Source organism: Apteryx mantelli, chromosome 17, assembly GCF_036417845.1.
Source record: "Apteryx mantelli isolate bAptMan1 chromosome 17, bAptMan1.hap1, whole genome shotgun sequence".
NCBI classification, from domain to species: domain Eukaryota; kingdom Metazoa; phylum Chordata; class Aves; order Apterygiformes; family Apterygidae; genus Apteryx; species Apteryx mantelli.
The window spans coordinates 7,066,797-7,085,787 of record NC_089994.1 but is presented as its reverse complement, the minus strand read 5'-3'; the positions used below and the strand labels follow the sequence as shown (position 1 = coordinate 7,085,787).

The window sequence follows — 18,991 nt, the reverse complement described above, 5'->3', positions numbered from 1 at the left end:
GAGTGAGTAGGGGGTGTAGATCAGGACCCACCCCCTCTCATCCAGGGGCCCTCAGAGCCTTGTGGCAGGGGAGATCTCCATTGATCCTCAGACAGGGATGGGCTAAAGCTGTCCCCTCTTAGTACACCAGTAGAGGTGAAGGAGTAAAAAGTCATTCTGGGCTGGGGATAAAAGAGAGAAGTCAGCTTTCTAATTCTGTTGGAAAAAGATGAGCTTCACTCATAGCTTTTTAAGGACTACCCGAAGTGTGATTCAGAGCCTTTACTTTAAAACAAACAAACAAATCACCCAGAAAATATTTCAGTTGCAGTTCTCAAACACAGTAGCTGGCTTGTCTGCGCTGCAGGTCCCAAGTAACAATTGCACATGCTTGAGAGTAGCTTAGGACTTGCGCTGAATATGAGGAACGGGGGCCTTTGTTCCCTGTGTCTTCAGCAGTGGCCTAAACACAGCAGCTTTTGAGCGCAGTCTGCTCTACAGTGTGTTTTAACCATGCTCCCTACTCAGGTGCATTAGACAGGTTGCTCAATAGGTGGTACAGTGATTAAATGTAGAACTTAACAGCTTGTTCTGTAACATTTAAAAATTGCTAGGTCACTCGGGTATAAATAAAATGTTTTCTCTAGGCAAGTTATGGGAAATATTCTAGGAGAACATTCTATTCTCTTAGAATATTATTCTGTTTTATTCTATATTCTATTCTAAATAGTGTGCTGGGGACTGTCAAGTGTGAAACTTTTTTTAAAGGAATAACATATACAACCACTTCACCTTTCTATAATCAGTTCCATATAGGAATAAATTTAGTGTTATTTAGTTAGTTAACTTTAAAACAACTGAGCCCATTAGTGCCTTATTCTGTGCTTTAAATACAGAAACACTTAATAGTCATTCTACTGCAGTGTTCCACTGAGTTAACTAGATAAATTATATTGAAACATGGGGAAAGGTGTCCTGCAGTGCCCACTTTAGAGCTTCTTACATTTAGCTCATTTACTATCCATCACTTCTTTCAGCAGCAGGATGCCAAGTCAGCTGTTGCAGTCTTCCTTTGGGGGAAAATAATGATATTAATGACAGCTAAGACGCAAGTGCTCTCTGCATTGTACCATGCAAAAGAATATAGAAGTTGCAGAGGGAATTGGAGAACAGTTGACTTGTGGAGAGGAAAAGCTTCAAAGTTGATGCTGTATTGGGACAGACTGAGGGCTTTAGACTTGGCTACTGACTTTGGAAAATAAAGTTCTAGGCTCTCCTTGAAATGTTAAACTTTAACCAGCAGAGCTGAGACGCTTCTCAGTGACGCAGTGCATATTACAGAGATGCAGTGGAGCAAAAAGTATGTTTTCATTTGTGAAGTCCATAAGAGAGACTTGTACAACTGAACCACAGCTCTCTGAAGAGCGTAGCTGCGGTAGCTTACATGCACTGCTTATAGTATACTAGGAAATTCCAGAGCTAAAGATTAATATTGTGAAATCGCAAAGAGCTTAATTACACACCTGTGACTGCTGCCACCTCCTGTCTCAGAACAGGCTGGGTGAGAGACAGTTGGCTTGATGATACTGTTAATAAAATCTGTTTATTGTAGTAGTTGATTATGCAGGATGCACTTCGGTATACGCTGAATTTTAATCTAGAATATTAGCCTAAAAACTGTTCATTTGAATGTGAGCTGTGTTTACAGTGATCAGGTAGACCAGGCATCATGCATTATTCACTTTCATATTCATGATGAATGCATTGCTAACGCTAGTATTATCAGCTACAGCAGCAAGTGCAACATTGAGTCAGTCAAACCCCTTTGTTACTGCACTATTGCTTGTGGGGCAGTTTCACTGTTTTAAGTAGAATAAACTTCTAAGGATTCATAGACTAACAAAAAAAAGTCAGATCCTGAATTTAAGTTAGGAGTTTTTATTTGAAGGACCTCTACACAAGTACATAACAGAGGTCGCAACACCATTCAACTTGATAGTAGAAGGAATGTAGAGTTTCTTAAACGGTGGTTCCCATAGAACACTCTGGTCCAAATACAGGAGGAGCCAAAGCTTTGGCTGTGGTCAAGATCTTAGTTTTCGTCTTCATAACCAGTTGGGAGAGCGTTAACATGGGGATTGTGGAATAGAGTTTTGTTCCCATCACCCCAGGGGAAAGGCTGTTGAAAGAAGAAAGAAAATAAGCCATTGGCAGCTAGTGGAAAGATCTGCTACAGCTCAGGAAATTAACTCTTGCAGCAGGAAATAGACTCAAACATCACACAGCTTGAAAGGCTGGTGAATTAAGCAAGCTAACAGCTGTTCTTCAGGTTGTACAATGTGAGAGGTGGAAAACAGCCTCCATTAGCTGGAGGCAGCTAACTATCTCTGGCAGTAAGGTCACTGCCAGGACATCAAAGATCAATACTGTCAAGACCCTTGTTTTGAGAGTTCGGGATCAGCTCTATTAGCCTTTAGATCTGTATTAGCGTAAGGTAACTAAAGCAGCTCTGTGGCTGAAGCATTTTCAGTGATGCATCAGCAGAATTACTCTGGGAAAGCAAAGGCTAGTTCTAGATCCACGAATGCAATGGGTACTTCAGCTCAGCTGTGAGACCCTCTATTGCTGTCTTAGAAATAAAGTTAAGATCATACTTATGGATGCAGCAGCTCACTGCGTAGATAAGAAAGCAACAGAAGCTGTAGTAACCTCAGATGGAGCTCTGCAATCACAGAAGATAAGGCCGCCTTCAAACAGAGCACTGGAACGTACCTTGGTCCTGATCCGGAGGTGAGCATAAGGAATAAACTCAGGTCTTTCGTGCTTGTGCTCTGCTTTCAAGTAGCAGTTCAGCATGCAGACACCAACTCCAGGAAGAGCAACCACAAAGGTCAGGAGCTTCCACAGGCGGGCTAGGAAGTGAGAGAGCGCATTATCTGAACTAGAGCAGCAGCAGTCGAGATTTCTGTGGAAGCTGCCCCGGGAGCCCGATAAATACACTTGTACAGTCGCTAGGAATTACGGGAACTGTTGAGTCCCCTCAGCAGGCCGTGGGGCTCCCCAAGGGGAGAGCGGGGAGACTCCCGAGCCGTAGCGCGGGGGGAGAGCGGGGAGACCCCCGCGCCGCTCCCCCCGAGCTGCATTTAGGGGTTATTTACCGTCGCGCAAAGCCCCCCCCTTCCCCCCGCCGCCGCCGCAGAGGGCGGCGCCTGCCAAGGGCAACGGTGCCGCGGCGCCGGGCTGCGCCCCCGCCCCGGGGGCCCCGTTACCTCCGCCGGGCTCGTGGACCGCGGCCGACATGCGGCGCCCCGGCAGGGAGCGCGGGGCGGCGGCGAGCAGCAGCCGGGAGACCCTCGCGAGCGCCGCCATCCCCTCAGCCTCCGGGGCGCCCACCGGAACCGGAAGCCACGGCGGCCCGCAGGGGACACAAGCTGCGCAAGGACGTCGCGCCTGCGCGTGCGCACTAGCGCTCCCACCTCGAGCCTGACCTTGAGCCGCGGCGGGCCGAGCCGCCTTGCTGCGCATGCGCTGTCCTCGGTCCGGGCGCGGGCGGGGGTGGTGGGGGGAGAAACCGTTAGTCGCGTGACGTGCGTCGCGCCCTGTGGGCGAGGGGGTCCGGCGCCATTTTGGCGCTGAGGTGCAGAGGCGCCGCTTTGCCCAGCCAAGGCGCGGGAGGTGCTGCCGTGTGGGCGGCCCCGGCGTTTTGGGGACGGGGACGGGGTGCTGGGAGAGTGCTGCGGAGCACTGCGGGTGCCTGGGGCCAGTCTGGAAGGGCCTGTGGAGCTGGGGTGGGGCTGGTGTAGAGGCGGGGGGCAGTCGAGGCGAGGTGGGAGCACAGGAGCTCCCGGAAGGAGATTGCAGGTGGGCGCCAGGGACTGTCAGGATGGGGCACGGAGAAGGACAACTACAGTGAGTGGCTGTGGCTGCTGACAGTGGTTTTGTGCTGGCTTGTGCTGCACGCTGAAGTGCAACAACGGATGGGAGCAGTGACCAGGCTGTTCTCCAGAGCAGAAGGAGTAGGGGAAGAAACTTCCCAATGCTAATGTCCATAGCTGAGGTTCAGAGACTGTGTGTATTCAGTACAGATCACTTAGGAGACAGTCCTGGCATCCTGGGTAGAATTTCCTGTCAGTGGAGCAATTACAGTGCTGTATTTGAGTTTCTGTCACGTAGCAGCAGGGAATGGCCATTACGTTCGTCAGTAGCGCTTTTTCACATTAGGGACCAATCTCATCACTGGGATATGAAAACTCTTTCAGTCAGTGGCAGTAAAAAGATGTTTGTCATAAATGAAATGTATTTTCATAACCAGTGATGTGTTTTTAATTATCTAGATTCCTGGGATGATTCTGCTGAAATAGAATTAACAACATCAGTTGAATAAACACAAGATCTTCAGAAGAACTCTTCATTGTAATTAATTTGCAAGTGTCTGGATCCTGTTATTATAATAACTTTTTATTGGAATCTGATGGTTGCCTGTTTGACCTTTGGTAGAAGCCATGTAGGTGGAGAGTACATTTTCAAATACTCATCAACTCTGAAGTAGAATGAGAGGACTCCTGTACTGGCTGTACAGACAGAAACAGACACTGTGAAAGTAGAGGAACAGGGAACCTGAAGGTAAGGACAATGGCAAGGTCTGGTTTGTGAGGGAATGATGATGAAGGAATTGCATTTTCCATACTCGCAAGGTATGTTCAACTGTGGAAGGAGAAGAAAGTGGTTCCACTCTCTGATGAAGTAGATGTCTGTGAAAGATGAAGAGAAGCAGAAGGAAAGCTCAAGAGCTTGGTTTGTATAGCCAGATCTCCTGGGCTGGGGTTATGTTATTACACATTGCCGCTCTGGCTATGCATAATATAGGCCCAGTTCAGCGCAGCTCCACAAAACTGATCACCTTTTCTGTGGCAAGACCAAAGCATGTTGTGGCATGGCTGGGTTGCTGTTACAACATGGTCATTAGACAGTAGGAAGCTGCGTCTGCTGTTGGGAAGTAAGTATGATTTCATTCTGCTCACTTGGATGAGGGCTTGAATCTTATTGTGTAGCATATAGAAATGGTGAGGTGGCTGACATCTTATAAGGCTGTTGTGAAACATATCTTGACATAAAAATATTGCCCAGATAAGTTTGCTATATCTTTCCAGTGTAAACTGTTAATAAATAATTTGGTATTTGATAGACTCTTATTTTTTAAATCATGATTACCTCTTCCAGTGATCCACCTTCATATTCTTTCATTTAATATAGCATTTCAAGTTCAGTCCTCTTTCTGCACTGAAAGAAAAACAGGTATTTCGTGGTGGCATTGTGTATGTCTACCTACAGAACTGTTCTCCTAATGTCTGCATCCATCTGATGCATTTTTTACAGTGCAGACCTGAAACAACTGCAGCTCACCATGCATGTGCACACTTCTTTCTTGGATGGAGTTTGGAGTATTACATGGTGAAGTTATTGCCCACATTGGAGGTGAATTTTGTCTTTCTCCACCTACATCATTTAGATTTCAGGCTTATGAGATGTGTAATACCAGGCTTTTTTAGAAATTAGAATGTGAATTTTCTTGTGAAAGGAAGTTGTAAGAAGTTTTTTGTATAATGTTTAAAGGATGAAACCAAGATTAAGTTCTTTATCCTAAAGCGAATTACAGCATTGATTTAATAGCAGGAACCATGTAAACAAAACCACTCTTACTTATAGCAAAAAAAACCCTGTAAGCAGAAAACAGACATTAACACTTCCAAAGGTGACCATGCAGTTAAGAGCAAAGGAGAAAGCAGAGAAAACAAAAAAAGATCAGCAAAACAAGTAACAAACTGCTGTCTAGGCTAAGGAAAGAAGCATAAAGTGGGACTCTCAAAAAGTTTTTGAGCTGTGTTGCCACAGGAGCCTCAGAAGACAACATGCAAGGGCCCAGCAGGAGGTGAGAGCAGACAAGGTGTGCTTCTTCCTAACTCTTCTTGGCACCTAAAATGTCTTCTGACACCACTGACAGTCTTGAAAATGCTCTTCCACCACAGGGTCACTTAGTAATGGCAACTCTTAGCACTGCTGCCCCAGATCAAAAGAAGCTGCTTGTGGGCACTTCTTCCACCCTTGGAGCTCCAAGGGACTGGTGGAGAGCAAGTGAAAATGGAGGCTTGGGTTGGTCCTGAGCCCGAGTACTCTGGCAGTTTCGTTGCAGTCTCTGAGTTACGTTGGTTTAAAATGAGACTTTCACAGGCTTTATCATCCCAAAAGCTGCAATGAATGTCCATGTTAGCTGGGTCAGGAGACTAATGGGGCTGATTCACCTCTTCTTTAAATGTGGTGTAAGCTGGGAGTGACTGCTGAAATACACAAAAAATTATACCTGATGCATTTCTTCTAACTGAGAGAAGACAAGCAGATATTTGAAGAAAACTAGATATTTTAAAAAGAGAATTTTGAGGAATGTTTTGATATAGTTGTATAAAATATGCTGTATATGTATGTGTGTGATATGTAATGGTTATTATCACTGTCATGATTGCACTCATCCTGAGGGCAGAGCAAAAACCTTTATAAAGGAAAGTGTCAGTGAATGAGGAGTCTCAACTGTGCCGCTGCCTCAGTAGCTCTGCCTGGGTTACTGATGCGTGCTGTGGGACCCACCTTTCGGGCTCGCTGTATGTGCTGTTGCCTTACACGAGAGGTGCAACAGGAGTTTTTCTGAAACAAACCTATGTGAGGGCCTGTCAGTTCATTTAGTCATCTCTAAAAATCTGGTCCTAAATCCAACATTTTGAGGAAGTTTGAACAAGTACATTTTTCAAAAGACCCACCATCCTGGGAGCCTTTATCTTTAGAGTGAAGAAATGCTACAGTTTGCTCTGCATTGGCAAGAAAAAAAAAAAAAGGCGCTGGGAGCCAATCACTTCCAGAAAGCTGGTTTCAGTGAGGTGGTGGAATACTTGGAGGTCAGGCCCACAACTCCTGTAATCCGACTTGGATATCCAGCGACTGTCTCCAGTTGGATATGCAGTAGTGATGTACAGCGTCTGATTCAAATGCTCTATATCACTGTTCAGTTTAGCAAAAATCTGAATGACTGCAGTGACCTAGTGTTCAGTACAGGTGGAGTTGACTCTGCAAACTGAAGAAGAACGTTTGTAACACAAATTTTAGAAGTCTATGTGCTAAGCACAGAAATGCTCAGCATTAAGGTAACAGTCCTAAGTTAGCAAGTTCTGCCGTAGTGGCGTTCCACTGTAATTCAGAATCAAAGAACACTTTCAAAATATTTGTTTTTCACCTTTCTTTTTTTTGTTTTTCCTAGCTGCAGTGGTAGATCGTGGGGAGAAGAGGACATGGATAACTGCATAAATCACTGGTGAGATGTGATTTATAAAAGCCCTCTGAAACCCTCAGCTGGGGCCGAAGGCTCTCTGAGGGCAGTGCCGGTCTGGTCCGCCTGGGGGCAAACTGCATTCACTGGAAGCGCCTCTCCGTGGGGAAGGTTTGGAAACAGCAAGCGTACCCACAAGCAACACTGGCATTTCAAAGTGCAATCTCATCTTTGTGCATTTGCAAGTTTTCAGGGACCTGCTCATCCCTCTAGAATAGCAGTGCTTCCTCCATCAGATATGGATGGGGCAGTGTCTTAACAAATGCGGAGACAGTGCTGCAGAGATAGCGCCTGTGTCTCAAACTTCACAGAGTTTCAGGGGGATTCTTCATCTTCTCCCTGTAGTCCTGAAACTGCAGAAATCAATATTCTGCCATCTGTAAATCCTTTGTTCCCCTTTTCACCAGGGCTTTATCAGCTTTGTAAGTGAAGGAGGGAGGGGGAAAAGGGCGTTCAGGGAGCCATTGTCCCTTCTCTCGGAATGATCTGGAAGCACTATGCAAATCTTTATTTGAAGACCCTGGGAACTGGGGGAGGGCTTTAGCTGCGAGCTCAGTAGGAGGGGAGCTCTGCATCCCTGCTCACACACTCCTGCCTAGTGCAAGTAGCTAGGAAGAGTTTTATTGAACTGGCAGAAGAGGTGCTTTGTGCACTTCTGTGAGGCTTTGCACTCCTTATATCTCCCGCTTTGTGCATTTTTCTGCCTGCCCCTTCTAAATTCTTGCATGAGAATTGGGCGGGGGAGAGCTTGCAGAGCTGTATTTAGTAATTATGAAATCAGAACAGTGCAGTGTGCACCTCTCCGGCGTCCTTCCCTTGCACACTTAGGGGCTTTGCCTGGAAGTCTCCCACCAGGCTGTCAGGCAGCCCCACCAGTGCTAGCGTGAGTCCAGTGTGCATAGCCTGGCTGCCGGCACGAACCTGGGGCACAGACACAGTAAGCAAATGATTCAGCTCCTCAGGAATAATGGGGTAAAATAGTTTGGAGTTCTTAAATTATCACACTGTAGCCAAATCTTAAAAAGCCTCCTCTTATCCGGGCAAAGGCTCACAGTCCAGTACCTGCTTTATGAAATCCTGCAGTCTGTCCGGTTTGGCTCAGAGCTCTGTGTCACCTGTTTTGTATTAGGAGAGGGTCACACTAACTGCCAGTTTCCTGGAAACTGTGTAGGGTCCTTCTTAGGCCTCACGGAAAGGGAAATATCCTGGCTGCACGGACACATGGGTGAATAGGGCAGTGGGGGAGGGAGCATGCAGATTCAGATCTGGGCATTTTTGTGCTGACAAGCTCCTGTAAAGGCAGCCACAGTCGTCCTGATTTTCTGACCTTCGTTTTCTCTCATGGCAGTAGTCCCGTTTACTTTGCAAACTTTGGGGCTTTTTTGTTTTCCAACAAACTGTAAAAATGTCTTCAAACTATGACAGTCCTGGAAAGCCCAACACTGTTCTCTTTCTCCTGGGCCATTGAGAAGATGGTACCTTTTAAAAATCTCACCTTCAAAATCATAGGAACACGTCATGAGACCTGTTTCTCTATTACCTTCCACCTTATATCCAAAGCAGCATAAAATGCTGCCATTTTGATCTGCTAGTACTTTACTGCTTTGCAGATTGAAAAGAAAGAGTGTGTCACAAGCATATTCTGTCACACACAATTGGTATATGCATGGGGTCTAAATCATTCTTTTCAAGTGTGAGTCTAGAGTGACTCAGCTGACTTTGGTGAGTGTACCCTGGAACTGTGCTAACTAGAAACTAGTCTGTATGTGCCCTCTCGCTCCCGTAAGTGCTCCCGCTACCTGTGCGCACTCACACAGCCGTGTAGACGCTTTTCCAAGTACACTTGTTTGCATGCACGCTGATGTATGAATGCACGTTCTTCTCACCCACTCGTCACATATGCATGCAAACACATACACATTCTCAAGTGCACACATCCATTCCCTTTCTCTCATATACATTTGCACACATACACAGACCTTTTTGAAAGCTCCTGTTTTCAGAAAGGTTTTATTTATAGGTCCTGCCTGGTTGTGAATGTGAAAGGGAGAAAGCTCCTCAGAGGGTTCCTTTCATGTGTAAATCAGCCTGGGCTGAGAGCTTTGGGGTCACTGAGAGGAGGATTTCACTCTTAATTACTCAGAGAGAAAGCAGGCAGGGGACTTTCTCAAACTAGTAGTGTTGTTCTCTGCTGGGGAAAGCAGCTTGAGACGCCGGAGCTTCTCTTGCATCAGACGTCGGGCTCTGATTCACAGGCCTCTGCCAGCGGCAGAGCTGGTGTGTATGTGGCACTGGGAGCAAACACGGTCAGCTTCCAAATTGGCTTACTCATGTCTTAGGGATGGTTATGTTCGTTCTCATAACTGGCTGTTCTTTGGAGACCAGTGGAAGAGCTGAGCTAGTCTGATTGACTTTATACCACCTTTATTGAAAAATTGTGTTAGTCCGTGCTGCACATATTCGTGACTCCATCTAAGGACCACCAAATTCTTCCAGACATACTCGAAGGCTCCCTGTTCTCTGCAAAGTAGAAAAATGTTATTGTCTAGAGCTTAGTCCAATGAGCAAGGCTCTGAACTTGGACTTAAAACCAGCATTGAATTCCCAGTTGGGCCCCACAATGCCTTTGTGACCTTTGACAAGAGGTTCGCCACCCTGTGCTGGCTGTGAAACAGGGCGTAATCTCTCCGGAATGGGGATGTTAAGAGCACAAGCCAGGATTGTGATACTATTGGTTATAAGGCTGTGTGAGTGCTGAGATAAATGTGGGTGATGAGCATATCTGAGGAGCTATGTCTTTTTCTCGGAGTGCAATACAAGCACGTAGATTCCCGTGCCGACGTGTCGTTATCACCTTTGTTTCATCGACACAAAACTGCCCCCAGGAATCCACTGCAAAGACAGGAGTACCCAGGGCACAAGCCACCCGCTTCTGTACAGGAGTCATAGGACCTGCTTGCGCATTAATATGAAGTACAGCCGCAAAATGCAGCTGTCGGCAGTTGCAGGGAAGAGATGCACTGTGTTGTCCAGTGTGCATGCACACACAAGCAAGTATATTTTTTAACTTTAGCTGGCTCAGTTAAAACTACATCCTCGCATTTGTGCTTCATTTTCACATGGCCTCTGCTTTTCTAGATAAGAAATAAATGCTGCAAGAGCTGAAAGTTTTCAAACTATTCACAGACAGCCCCACTGAAGCCCTGGTACAATGTTCTTGAAGTTGCCTTAGTTAAGCTTGCCTGGGAAGGCTGAGGTTTTTGTCCGGGAGCACCTGTCTGAGGAAGGTAGCAGGAGTGGTGGGAGCCATCAGCAGATGAGGTCAGCGCTCTGAAGTGTCTGCAGAGGTCAGAGAGAAATGAATGGGTCATTTCTTTTGCAAATGAAGAGCTGCAGCCTGGAGCAGCCTTAGCAGAGCCCAGCATGTGGGTCCAGGCTGCTCCTTTTATGAGCTGATGGAAATGGGGCCCGAACGGACTTCCCTGATGGGGTTCTGTCATAGCCTTTGTTGTCACAGCCTCCCCCAGCCTGCGCCGGGCAGAGAGTATGGATTCAGGGTTATCCTGGCTGCCCGCGCAGAGTCGAGACGATAAGGGCTTTACAGCTGCGTAGCAAATCTAAGGCAACACTGTATCCGTATTGCCATTCCACAAGGAGACCCTCGCTTTGAGATGTAGAACGCGTGTTTCTGTTTGCTTTAGTGCTCCTTTTTAGCCAACTTGCCTTAAAGTGAATAAATCTGAGGGCTGTCTTAAAATAATGCATACGACTGAGGAGCAAGGATTAAGAAGCTTGGATTCGAGTCTTGATTCTGATGGTAAATTGTCAGTTACCTTGAGAAAGTCTTATGAATGCTTTATGCCTCAGTTTTCCTGCAAAATACTGAATAATAGTAGTATATTTATTTTTCTAAAACATTTTGAGGACTTTGGGTACAGAATACTTTATGTATGCAAAGTTTTCTAATATTAAGCTAAGCATTTAAGTAGCATGTTCTGTAAGTGAAATAACTGTTTTTGTCTATTTTTTGTGCAACAATTTTATTTTCTCCAAATTGTTAATTTAGAATTAATTTTATACCATATGGGCAAGGTCAGTTCTGTCTTGTCATTTGCTCCTTTTGCGTCTTTGTGGGCGACCGCAGAACTTCTTTTGCTGTGACATTGTAATGGGAGGTGGAGACACCTCGAGGAGAAGGTCAAAACAGACAACAGCAATTATAGTCAATAGCCTCAATGACTTGAGAAAATCAGGCCTCAATTATATGCTTACATGTGATCTGTCTATGGCATCTTTCCTATGTACAGGTGTTTAAAACAAGGCAGGGCAGAGGAATAACTGTTTCCCTTGTAGGAGTGCTAGGAACAGTGTTCCACAGCCTCAGACAGAGCAGGGCAGGGTGGGGGTTTTAAGGGAAAGGTGCCTAAGGCTGGAGTACCTGTGCTCTGGCTTTTTCTCACTACTGTAATGTTCCAACGGGGGCCATGGCAAGCAGCTAGAAATTAGAATAACCCTGGCTCTGCCAGAACTTGCACCAGAGAGGAAAGTGGACTTAGGTTTAGATTTTATTTTATTCAACCTCTGCTATTTGTGAAGGATTGTTCTTTATGGTGTTTATCTCCATTTTCCTTAGAAACCTCAGGAGGACTGTCTACCCTTCAAAATCTGTTATGTTATACCCAGCCACTCTCAGTAGGTTGCAGAAAGAGGACATACATATAATCACAATACGTCTTCAGAGGGGTGAGTGTGTTCTTTTTTTCCTAGGAACAACCGAGTTTAAACTACTTTGTGTAAGGGGAGCTGAAAGAGAAGATCGATGTTTCTAAGGGCTTGGGGACAGTTTCGCATTTGGGGTAAGGCTGGGGTTCGCAATGGAGGCCTGCGCCCAGGCAGTAATTTGACGGCAGACATGGGCACACAGTAATGCAGTCTCTGGAAATCACAGAAGCCTGCTGAGTTATTGTGAGCTGGAGGAGCCTTTCTGTTTGTGGGCACATGGGTCTGCCTGCCTCACATTGTGAAGACATAACTGAGACATAAAGGAGGCTGGCAAATTGCAGAACACTGATGGAAGGGGGGACGCCAGGCAGAAGAGGAAAACTTAAGAGTTTGTGGACAAAAGGCTCAGGCCTCATTGTGAATTCCTAGCAAGCAGTTGGTCTTTAAATAAAAACGTTTTTGAAGTAATGTACTGATATAATGTGGGAGACAGATAAATATCTGCAAAGGTTTTTGCACCCTATTTGCAGGAGATGTTAACAGAGAAAGTGCTTTTACTTACTACCAAGGTTTGTATTTGTTCATGTACCTAGACTATATAGGGCAGGCTGTATAGATCACATCACAGAAAGTGGGATGCAGATGACACTGTGGGGTATGGCCATATAATGGTCCCACAGATTAAGACTAATTGCAAAGAAGACACAAGAGCTGGGCAGTTCTAATTTACTTTCCTTCTTGTAGCACCCCCCACCCCCCACTGCGGGCGTCATCGCTGGATTATCTAGGGCCTTCCGTCAGCAGCACTTTGCTGTACCTGGCCGCTGCTCTATATCCCCTGTCCCACAGACCCACCCCTGTGACACCCTGGGCAATGCACCCGGCTCAGCACCTCCACTACGAGTAATGTGTTCTTGGACACTACATTGTTCTTATTTCATTACCCTGGGACCTCAGTAACACGGTGTAGTTGCTTGGTTGAACTCAGTAGTGGCTGTAATTGCACCGTATGCCCGTGCTGTGCCCAACACTGAAATGGTGGACGCGAGGCACTGCACCGAGCACAGCTAGCAGCTCCTTCTTGTCAGTGCATACCCTCTTCTGGGTCTGCTAGCAAATGTACCAGGCTTTGCACGGCAGCTTTGCAGACAGCCTGTCCCCATACCCCCCCATACCCTACCACAGCGCTGGCTGCTCCACGGGGTTGTGGTGTTTTAGATTGGTGACTCATTTCCGATTTTTTAAACTTTCAAAAGCCTCTTCTTAAGCCTTGAACCATTCCCGTAATGCAGCCTTGTGAATTAATTGCCAAGGACTCACAAGTTGCTGATAGATGTGTACAGAAACTAGCTACACAGTTGGTTATTCCTGTAAATCATTAGACTCTTCACAAATTTCAGTCTGGGCTTTTCCTTAAAAGCCTTCTCCCAAACTGGACCCAAGACAATGGACATCAGCAGGTGCAGATCCCAGTGACTAGGAGGATGTTGTCACATATCCAAAAGCCTGGTGGAAGGAGCAGACATTAGGTCTGAATTCGTCCTGGCAGGGAGATATGGCTGAGAGAGGAGGAGGAGGAGGAGAAGAAGGTCAGAGGCAGCTTCAAGGAAATGGCTTTGGTTTAAAATGTTTCCTTAGAGTTTTCACACTGGAAAAATAAAGTACAGAAATATAATTGCTTGGCAGAGAAATGACAATTATTAACAATACTGTATGCTTTCAGTACTCCATGCACAAAGAGACAAAATATATCCCTAGCCAACTTAACAGAATTACAAGTCCCCGTTGTAAAAGTGCTTTTTTTTCCAAAATAGCTCACATAATCTGGGAATACTTTTTTATCAGTACTGGTAACAGGCTTTTTTTCCAGTATACCATTTCCTTCTGCTACAGCGACAGAACCTTTACAGGGCAGACGAACTTTATCTAAACAGTGTATCAGTGTCAGTCCAGCTGGGAACACTACTGGGATACTCACCTCACATTGTTTCCCTTCCTTTCTATGTCTGTCTTTGGTTTTTCCTGTTGTAACTCAGTAAGATAATCACGGTCACCCTTTCCCAAAGGGTTAGTCTTCGCCCTGTTAATCTGACAAGCTCCTTTTTTGAAGATGGTTCACACCTGCCACTTGAGCTTTGTTGCCTCAGGATGTTTTTCCTCCTCATGCAGGCAGGCACTGGGGATTTGGACTGGCGTGCATACCTGCAAGATCGGGCCAATGCAGGGTTATGGCAAATGTCACCAGCGAGCGTGGAGGAAAAGGGATGCCAGTATGTCTGGTCTGCTTTCTTCTTTTGGGGCATAGCTTGGCCAAAGTACTGAACTGTTGAAATGTCACAGAGGAATATGTAGTGTGGATGGATTTTTTCATGGGAAGCCAGGACTGATTTACATTTGTTTTTTTCTGTTTTAAGTTATAGGAGAAAAACTTGGAGGGGATTTGCCTTTACATCCCAGAGGCAATTCTAAAATAACTCTGGTTTAAAAAGAGGTGTTTCCCAACAGACTGGCAAAATAAAAGCATGCATATAATGCCCTAAAAAGGTCATTCCTGACCAGAACCTGAAACAGCTGAAGTACAGATTGTCAGTCTTCTATTCTGCCAACTCCTGTGGCATTTTTGTACCTGTTTTTTTTTTTTTTCATCTGCATTTCAAATAATTTTTGTGTTCTTCACTGACTCTGCTAGGCAGCATGTTGTCAGGACCCTGTGTGCAGCAGCTGACTCTGCAGCCTCTTACCCCGTCCTATGGGTTTGGCTGCCTGTGTTCAAGGTCTGCTCTGATATGGTGCGGCGTAACCTGGGATCAGAGTGCTGCCAAAACAGCAGTGAGAAGCCTTGTTGGGGGCCTTCCCCAGGGCTCTGCCGCTTTTTTGGGAACTGCGGCACAGAGCTGCCCTTGCCCCTATCCTCACCTGAGCTAGGCTGTAGGTATGCCTGTGCCTGGCTGTGGGCCTTGCTGATCCTGATCCTGATCCTGATCCTGACTCGCTCACTTGACTTTCTGGCTTAGCCTCGGGCCTGGCTCGTCACTACAGGCTTGTCTGATGGCCACTGGACTCTTGGCTGAACCCGGTTACCATCACCGGACACGCTCCGCTCTTCTTGCTCAGGCACTGTGGCACTGCGCTCCTTGTCAGTGAGGTCCCTGTCCCTGCCTGCCTCGCTGTCACCCTCGGCCCCGCTCACCTTCGCTCCTGGTGCTCCCCAAGCTCCTCCGCAGTCACTGCGCTGCCTTGCTCCCTGTGTTGTCCTCAGCCTTCTAGACACAGCATCTCTGTCTGTTTATAAAGTTAGAGAGTAAATGGGTGGCAATACGAGACATATTATGGGATCAGGCTGGTTTATTGCTATGACAAATAAGACCTGTCATTAGCTTTGCTCCTTTTATTTCCAGCTTCCTAAAAAAAGAAAATAAATTGGATCTATTGGCAAGGGCTAGGACTACTCAGAAAACAGCCAGCAGGAGGAGCTCTCTAGACATCTCGGTTGATCACTTTTCAGTCCCTCATAGCTGCACGTTTCAAGGGCATCACCTTAGAGCTACTTTCTTGGGACTTCCTTGCAGACAAACCAGCAGCAGCAGAAGACACAGACAACCTCCTGGTATTGCTGCTGAGCAGCTCCAGTGATTTTTTTGAGGCTTCTCAGGTTCCTTTTTCCACAGTTGTTCATTCAGAAACTTCAAGTGTTCATGAAAACCTTTGGGCTTCTTTTTGGCCCCTTCCAAGTGTTTTATCTACCAAGGAAGCAAATATAAGATTTTATGGACAGCATCCTAACCACAAAGTAAAGAATTCCAAAGTGATGCTTGCCTTTGCGAAGAAAGATATCCTGCTAGATTCCTCACAACTTCACAAGGGGACTTCTAAGCAAAAAAATGCATCAGCACAACTCTGAATACTGGTATTACAAAGCTATTCAAATAATTCTGCCTCCTTGTGTATAGTTCATCTTTTTATTCTGTGAGAAGCAGGTCTGGAGGACAGTAGTCGTACTCTGTTCTCCTCAGTTAGGTACAAAGTCTCACCCTGCTTCTTAGATCCAGGCCTGCAGCTCTGAATTGCCTGGGCCCCATGACCATGTCTCTGCCCTGGATCTTAAAAAGAATTCAGATTTTTTTTTACGTGGTGGGCTCTGTGCTTTTGTAAATCTGGCCCTCATTTAGTTATCTAACTGAGAACTAGGTGCCTTCTGGTCTTGAATGTTGCTGTAATAGTTATTTTGATCCTGAATAAACCAGAAACTATTCTAATGCATATCAGTGTAAATGAAGTCAATAGAGATTCTTCAAATTTATCCTGGTGTTCAGAGAATGGAATTCATGCACTTCAATTTACAGCTTATTAAGTGATCAGAATTAATGAACTCGCAACAATCTTTTCTGTTCTTGTTTACACGTTTTATTCCTATTCACTCATAATGTACTTGGTTTAGAAAAAGCAGAGAGTTGAAAAGGCAGTGTGTGGGTCAGAGCTGTCCCATGGAGCACAGCAATGTACTTCGAGGCTTTAATCACATTTGCAAAGCGACTGTGTAGAAATTGCACCTTCTGACTCATTTGAGCAGTAGCCTGTGCATTCTGATTTGGATCTGCTGACCATGAGAGGACAGAAGCAAACATTTTGCTCCTTTTTATTCCTGTTGACATGGCGTAGGAATGAGAGAACGGGTTTCAAAAACAAAGCCAAATGCTGCCCTTGGTTCTTTCTCTGCAACCAGTAAGAGAATGTGCCCTGCAGAATCTTTATCACTGCTAGTGATGCACAGAAACCCACCTTGATTTTCAGAACCCCATTTCTATTCTGGAAACTAGAAAAATATTTGCACTGAGGAACAGAGATGTTCTTCAGAATTACTGGAGGACAATGTGTATAGAACAATGCTTCTGTTTTTTGGGAGTCATTTGTCACTGTAGTACCATTTTTCAGTCTGGAGATTGGGAATAATGGAAACTATAGGATCTGCCTTGCCTTTTATTCTGAGATTTGGAAGTCACATAGGATGACAAGAGGAAAACCTCACATACGATGAGCAGTAATCAGTGCACACAGCAACAAACCAAACAGAAAAGCTAGAAACATCTGTGTTGACCTTCTGAAAAAGAACAACATCACTGAAAATATTTAGAACTATTAAGAACAATGAAAATAATGTACACCAGCCTTCTAAAGGACTGCCTCAGTATCATCTTCATTTGTATTCAGCCTTCTAGTCTTAATTAGGTATTTGGTGTTTAAACTACACTCGAGGTACCAACTGAAGGTTTATCTCACTGTGGTTTTTCATATTCTTCTTGGTCCAACTCAAGGTTGAAATGATGAAAGGATCCCATTGATTTTTGTGGTGTTTAAGGCTAAACTTGTGGGACTAGATGCTCATCTGAACATCATTTATCTCTGACTTCATGGCACATGACAACTTTTCAATGCCCCATCTGATCAGTTGCAAAATTTCAGAGACTTCCTATTATCAGTGGGAGAGAATGCCACTAATTTGTGAAAAGAGTAGAGAAACAAAAAGCGAAAAATGGGGGAGAGGCAGTAATTTAGATACAGCTGCATCTGGAGATCAAGTAACTGGGTGATAGCACTCATATGTGTCCCTAGCAAACCAATACCTTTATCTCATCTCTGCCTATCACTCCAGTGAAGCTTATCATGTGAGCACATTGAAAGACCTGCCACCAGATAAGTAATATGGGGCTTGTATGCAACCTCTGCAGAGCTGGAGGAGACTGAAGATCCAAAATTAGGAGGAAGAAGGATGGGAGCACACAGCAACCCCGGTGTGAGGGAATTGAGGGTACCTCGGTAGGGCAGTAGTGTAGTGGTGCACAGAACCCCTGATGGTGACATTTAGAGGACCCTTTTACATGGAAAGGCACATTCAGGAAAAAGGGGTAGGTGGGACACTGAGTTGCTGTTGTAGGAGAGAATGAGGGATTCCCAAAGAGGAAAATGGGTGGAGCAAATGGATTCCTGAAGAGGAAAAGGTTGGGAACCTGGTGACTCCTACATAGACGGCTTGGGTGCACGTGCAGAGCCCCAGGCGTGAGAATGGGGCCGAGAGAGGTGTTTGGAAAGGTGGCATATGAGGCACTTGTGAAGGAGGGCTTATGGAGTAAACTACTGTACGAGAGACCTAAATCTCAAAAGGAACTGTTGTAGGTAGTGAACTGCCCTCAAGAAATGAGAAGCAGAGTGTGAGCCAGGCATCTCACGCTGACCAGAAACTCTGACAAAGTGGGAGTGAGAGAGGCCAGGGCCTATATAAATTAGGCTTTCCACATTTTGTCAGCAAATGAGAAGGGTTGTTTCAGTCCCTGTGGACTGGTGGTGGCTGATGCAGGGCTTACTGAAAACTGGAGAAACTGGTTAGTAACTCGGGCAGGCCAGAGTGGAGCCCAGGGCTGGACAGAGCTCGGAGCAGAGCTACACAAACAGCTGACACTGAACCTCGTCCTCGCAGAGCGCCTGAAACTGCCCGTATGGCAGCTCCTGTCCGGGACGGGTGGAGGTGGTGTGTCGCAGTGGCTGCTCTGCAATCTTTGTGCTCTGCAGAGGCGGGTAGTCTCTGGAAATTGATGTGTTGCAAGTTCGTAGGTTTTTTTACCTATTTTTGCTTATGTGTCTGCAATACCAGCACTAAGACATGAGAGAGACCCGCAGAGGAAGGAGTAGTGAAGTGGTACTGGACTCACTTGAGGGTTATTCCAGGTTCCTGAAAAAGGGGGGGACGATAGCCTGTGGTGGTGCTTGAGGAAGGTAGAGCATGCTGGATTCACGGGACTCAGCTTTAAGTAAGACTGACTTAAATTTCTGATTGAAAAACAAACAAGCCCTAATATACGTTTCAAGTACTGCTCTATTTTCTGAAGTTGTTTGCTTTTTCTCTTCTTTCCTTCTTAGTATCAG

General features: G+C 45.7%; 1 protein-coding gene and 1 long non-coding RNA gene across 3 annotated transcripts; one reads left to right on the top strand and one right to left on the bottom strand.

Annotated features, from left to right (window-relative positions):
• Positions 1-1,901: 1,901 nt before the first annotated feature.
• Positions 1,902-3,393, bottom strand: COX6A1 (cytochrome c oxidase subunit 6A1). Its single transcript, XM_067307036.1, has 3 exons — positions 3,249-3,393; positions 2,752-2,891; positions 1,902-2,158 (listed from the first exon to the last, which is right to left on the bottom strand). The coding sequence occupies exons 1-3, from the start codon at positions 3,346-3,348 to the stop codon at positions 2,072-2,074; spliced, it is 327 nt and encodes a 108-aa protein (XP_067163137.1). The 5' UTR covers positions 3,349-3,393; the 3' UTR covers positions 1,902-2,071.
• An 862-nt stretch (positions 3,394-4,255) lies between these two features.
• On the top strand, positions 4,256-16,311 carry LOC106486287 (uncharacterized). 2 transcript variants are annotated; one of them, XR_001292856.2, is made up of 6 exons: positions 4,256-4,602; positions 5,356-5,454; positions 7,283-7,336; positions 11,985-12,094; positions 14,243-14,343; positions 15,472-16,311. It is a non-coding gene; the product is annotated as an uncharacterized lncRNA (long non-coding RNA). The 2 variants fall into 2 exon arrangements; XR_010885904.1 differs by lacking the exon at positions 14,243-14,343.
• The last annotated feature ends 2,680 nt before the right edge of the window (positions 16,312-18,991 follow it).

Excerpts from the sequence above, each read along its gene's own strand:
- COX6A1 (XM_067307036.1), bottom strand. The coding sequence starts at position 3,348 with ATGGCGGCGCTCGCGAGGGTCTCCCGGCTGCTGCTCGCCGCCGCCCCG. Across the intron at positions 2,892-3,248 it reads GGTCCACGAGCCCGGCGGAG|CCCGCCTGTGGAAGCTCCTG; the intron begins GTAACGGGGCCC and ends CTCACTTCCTAG. Across the intron at positions 2,159-2,751 it reads ACCTCCGGATCAGGACCAAG|CCTTTCCCCTGGGGTGATGG; the intron begins GTACGTTCCAGT and ends TTCTTTCAACAG.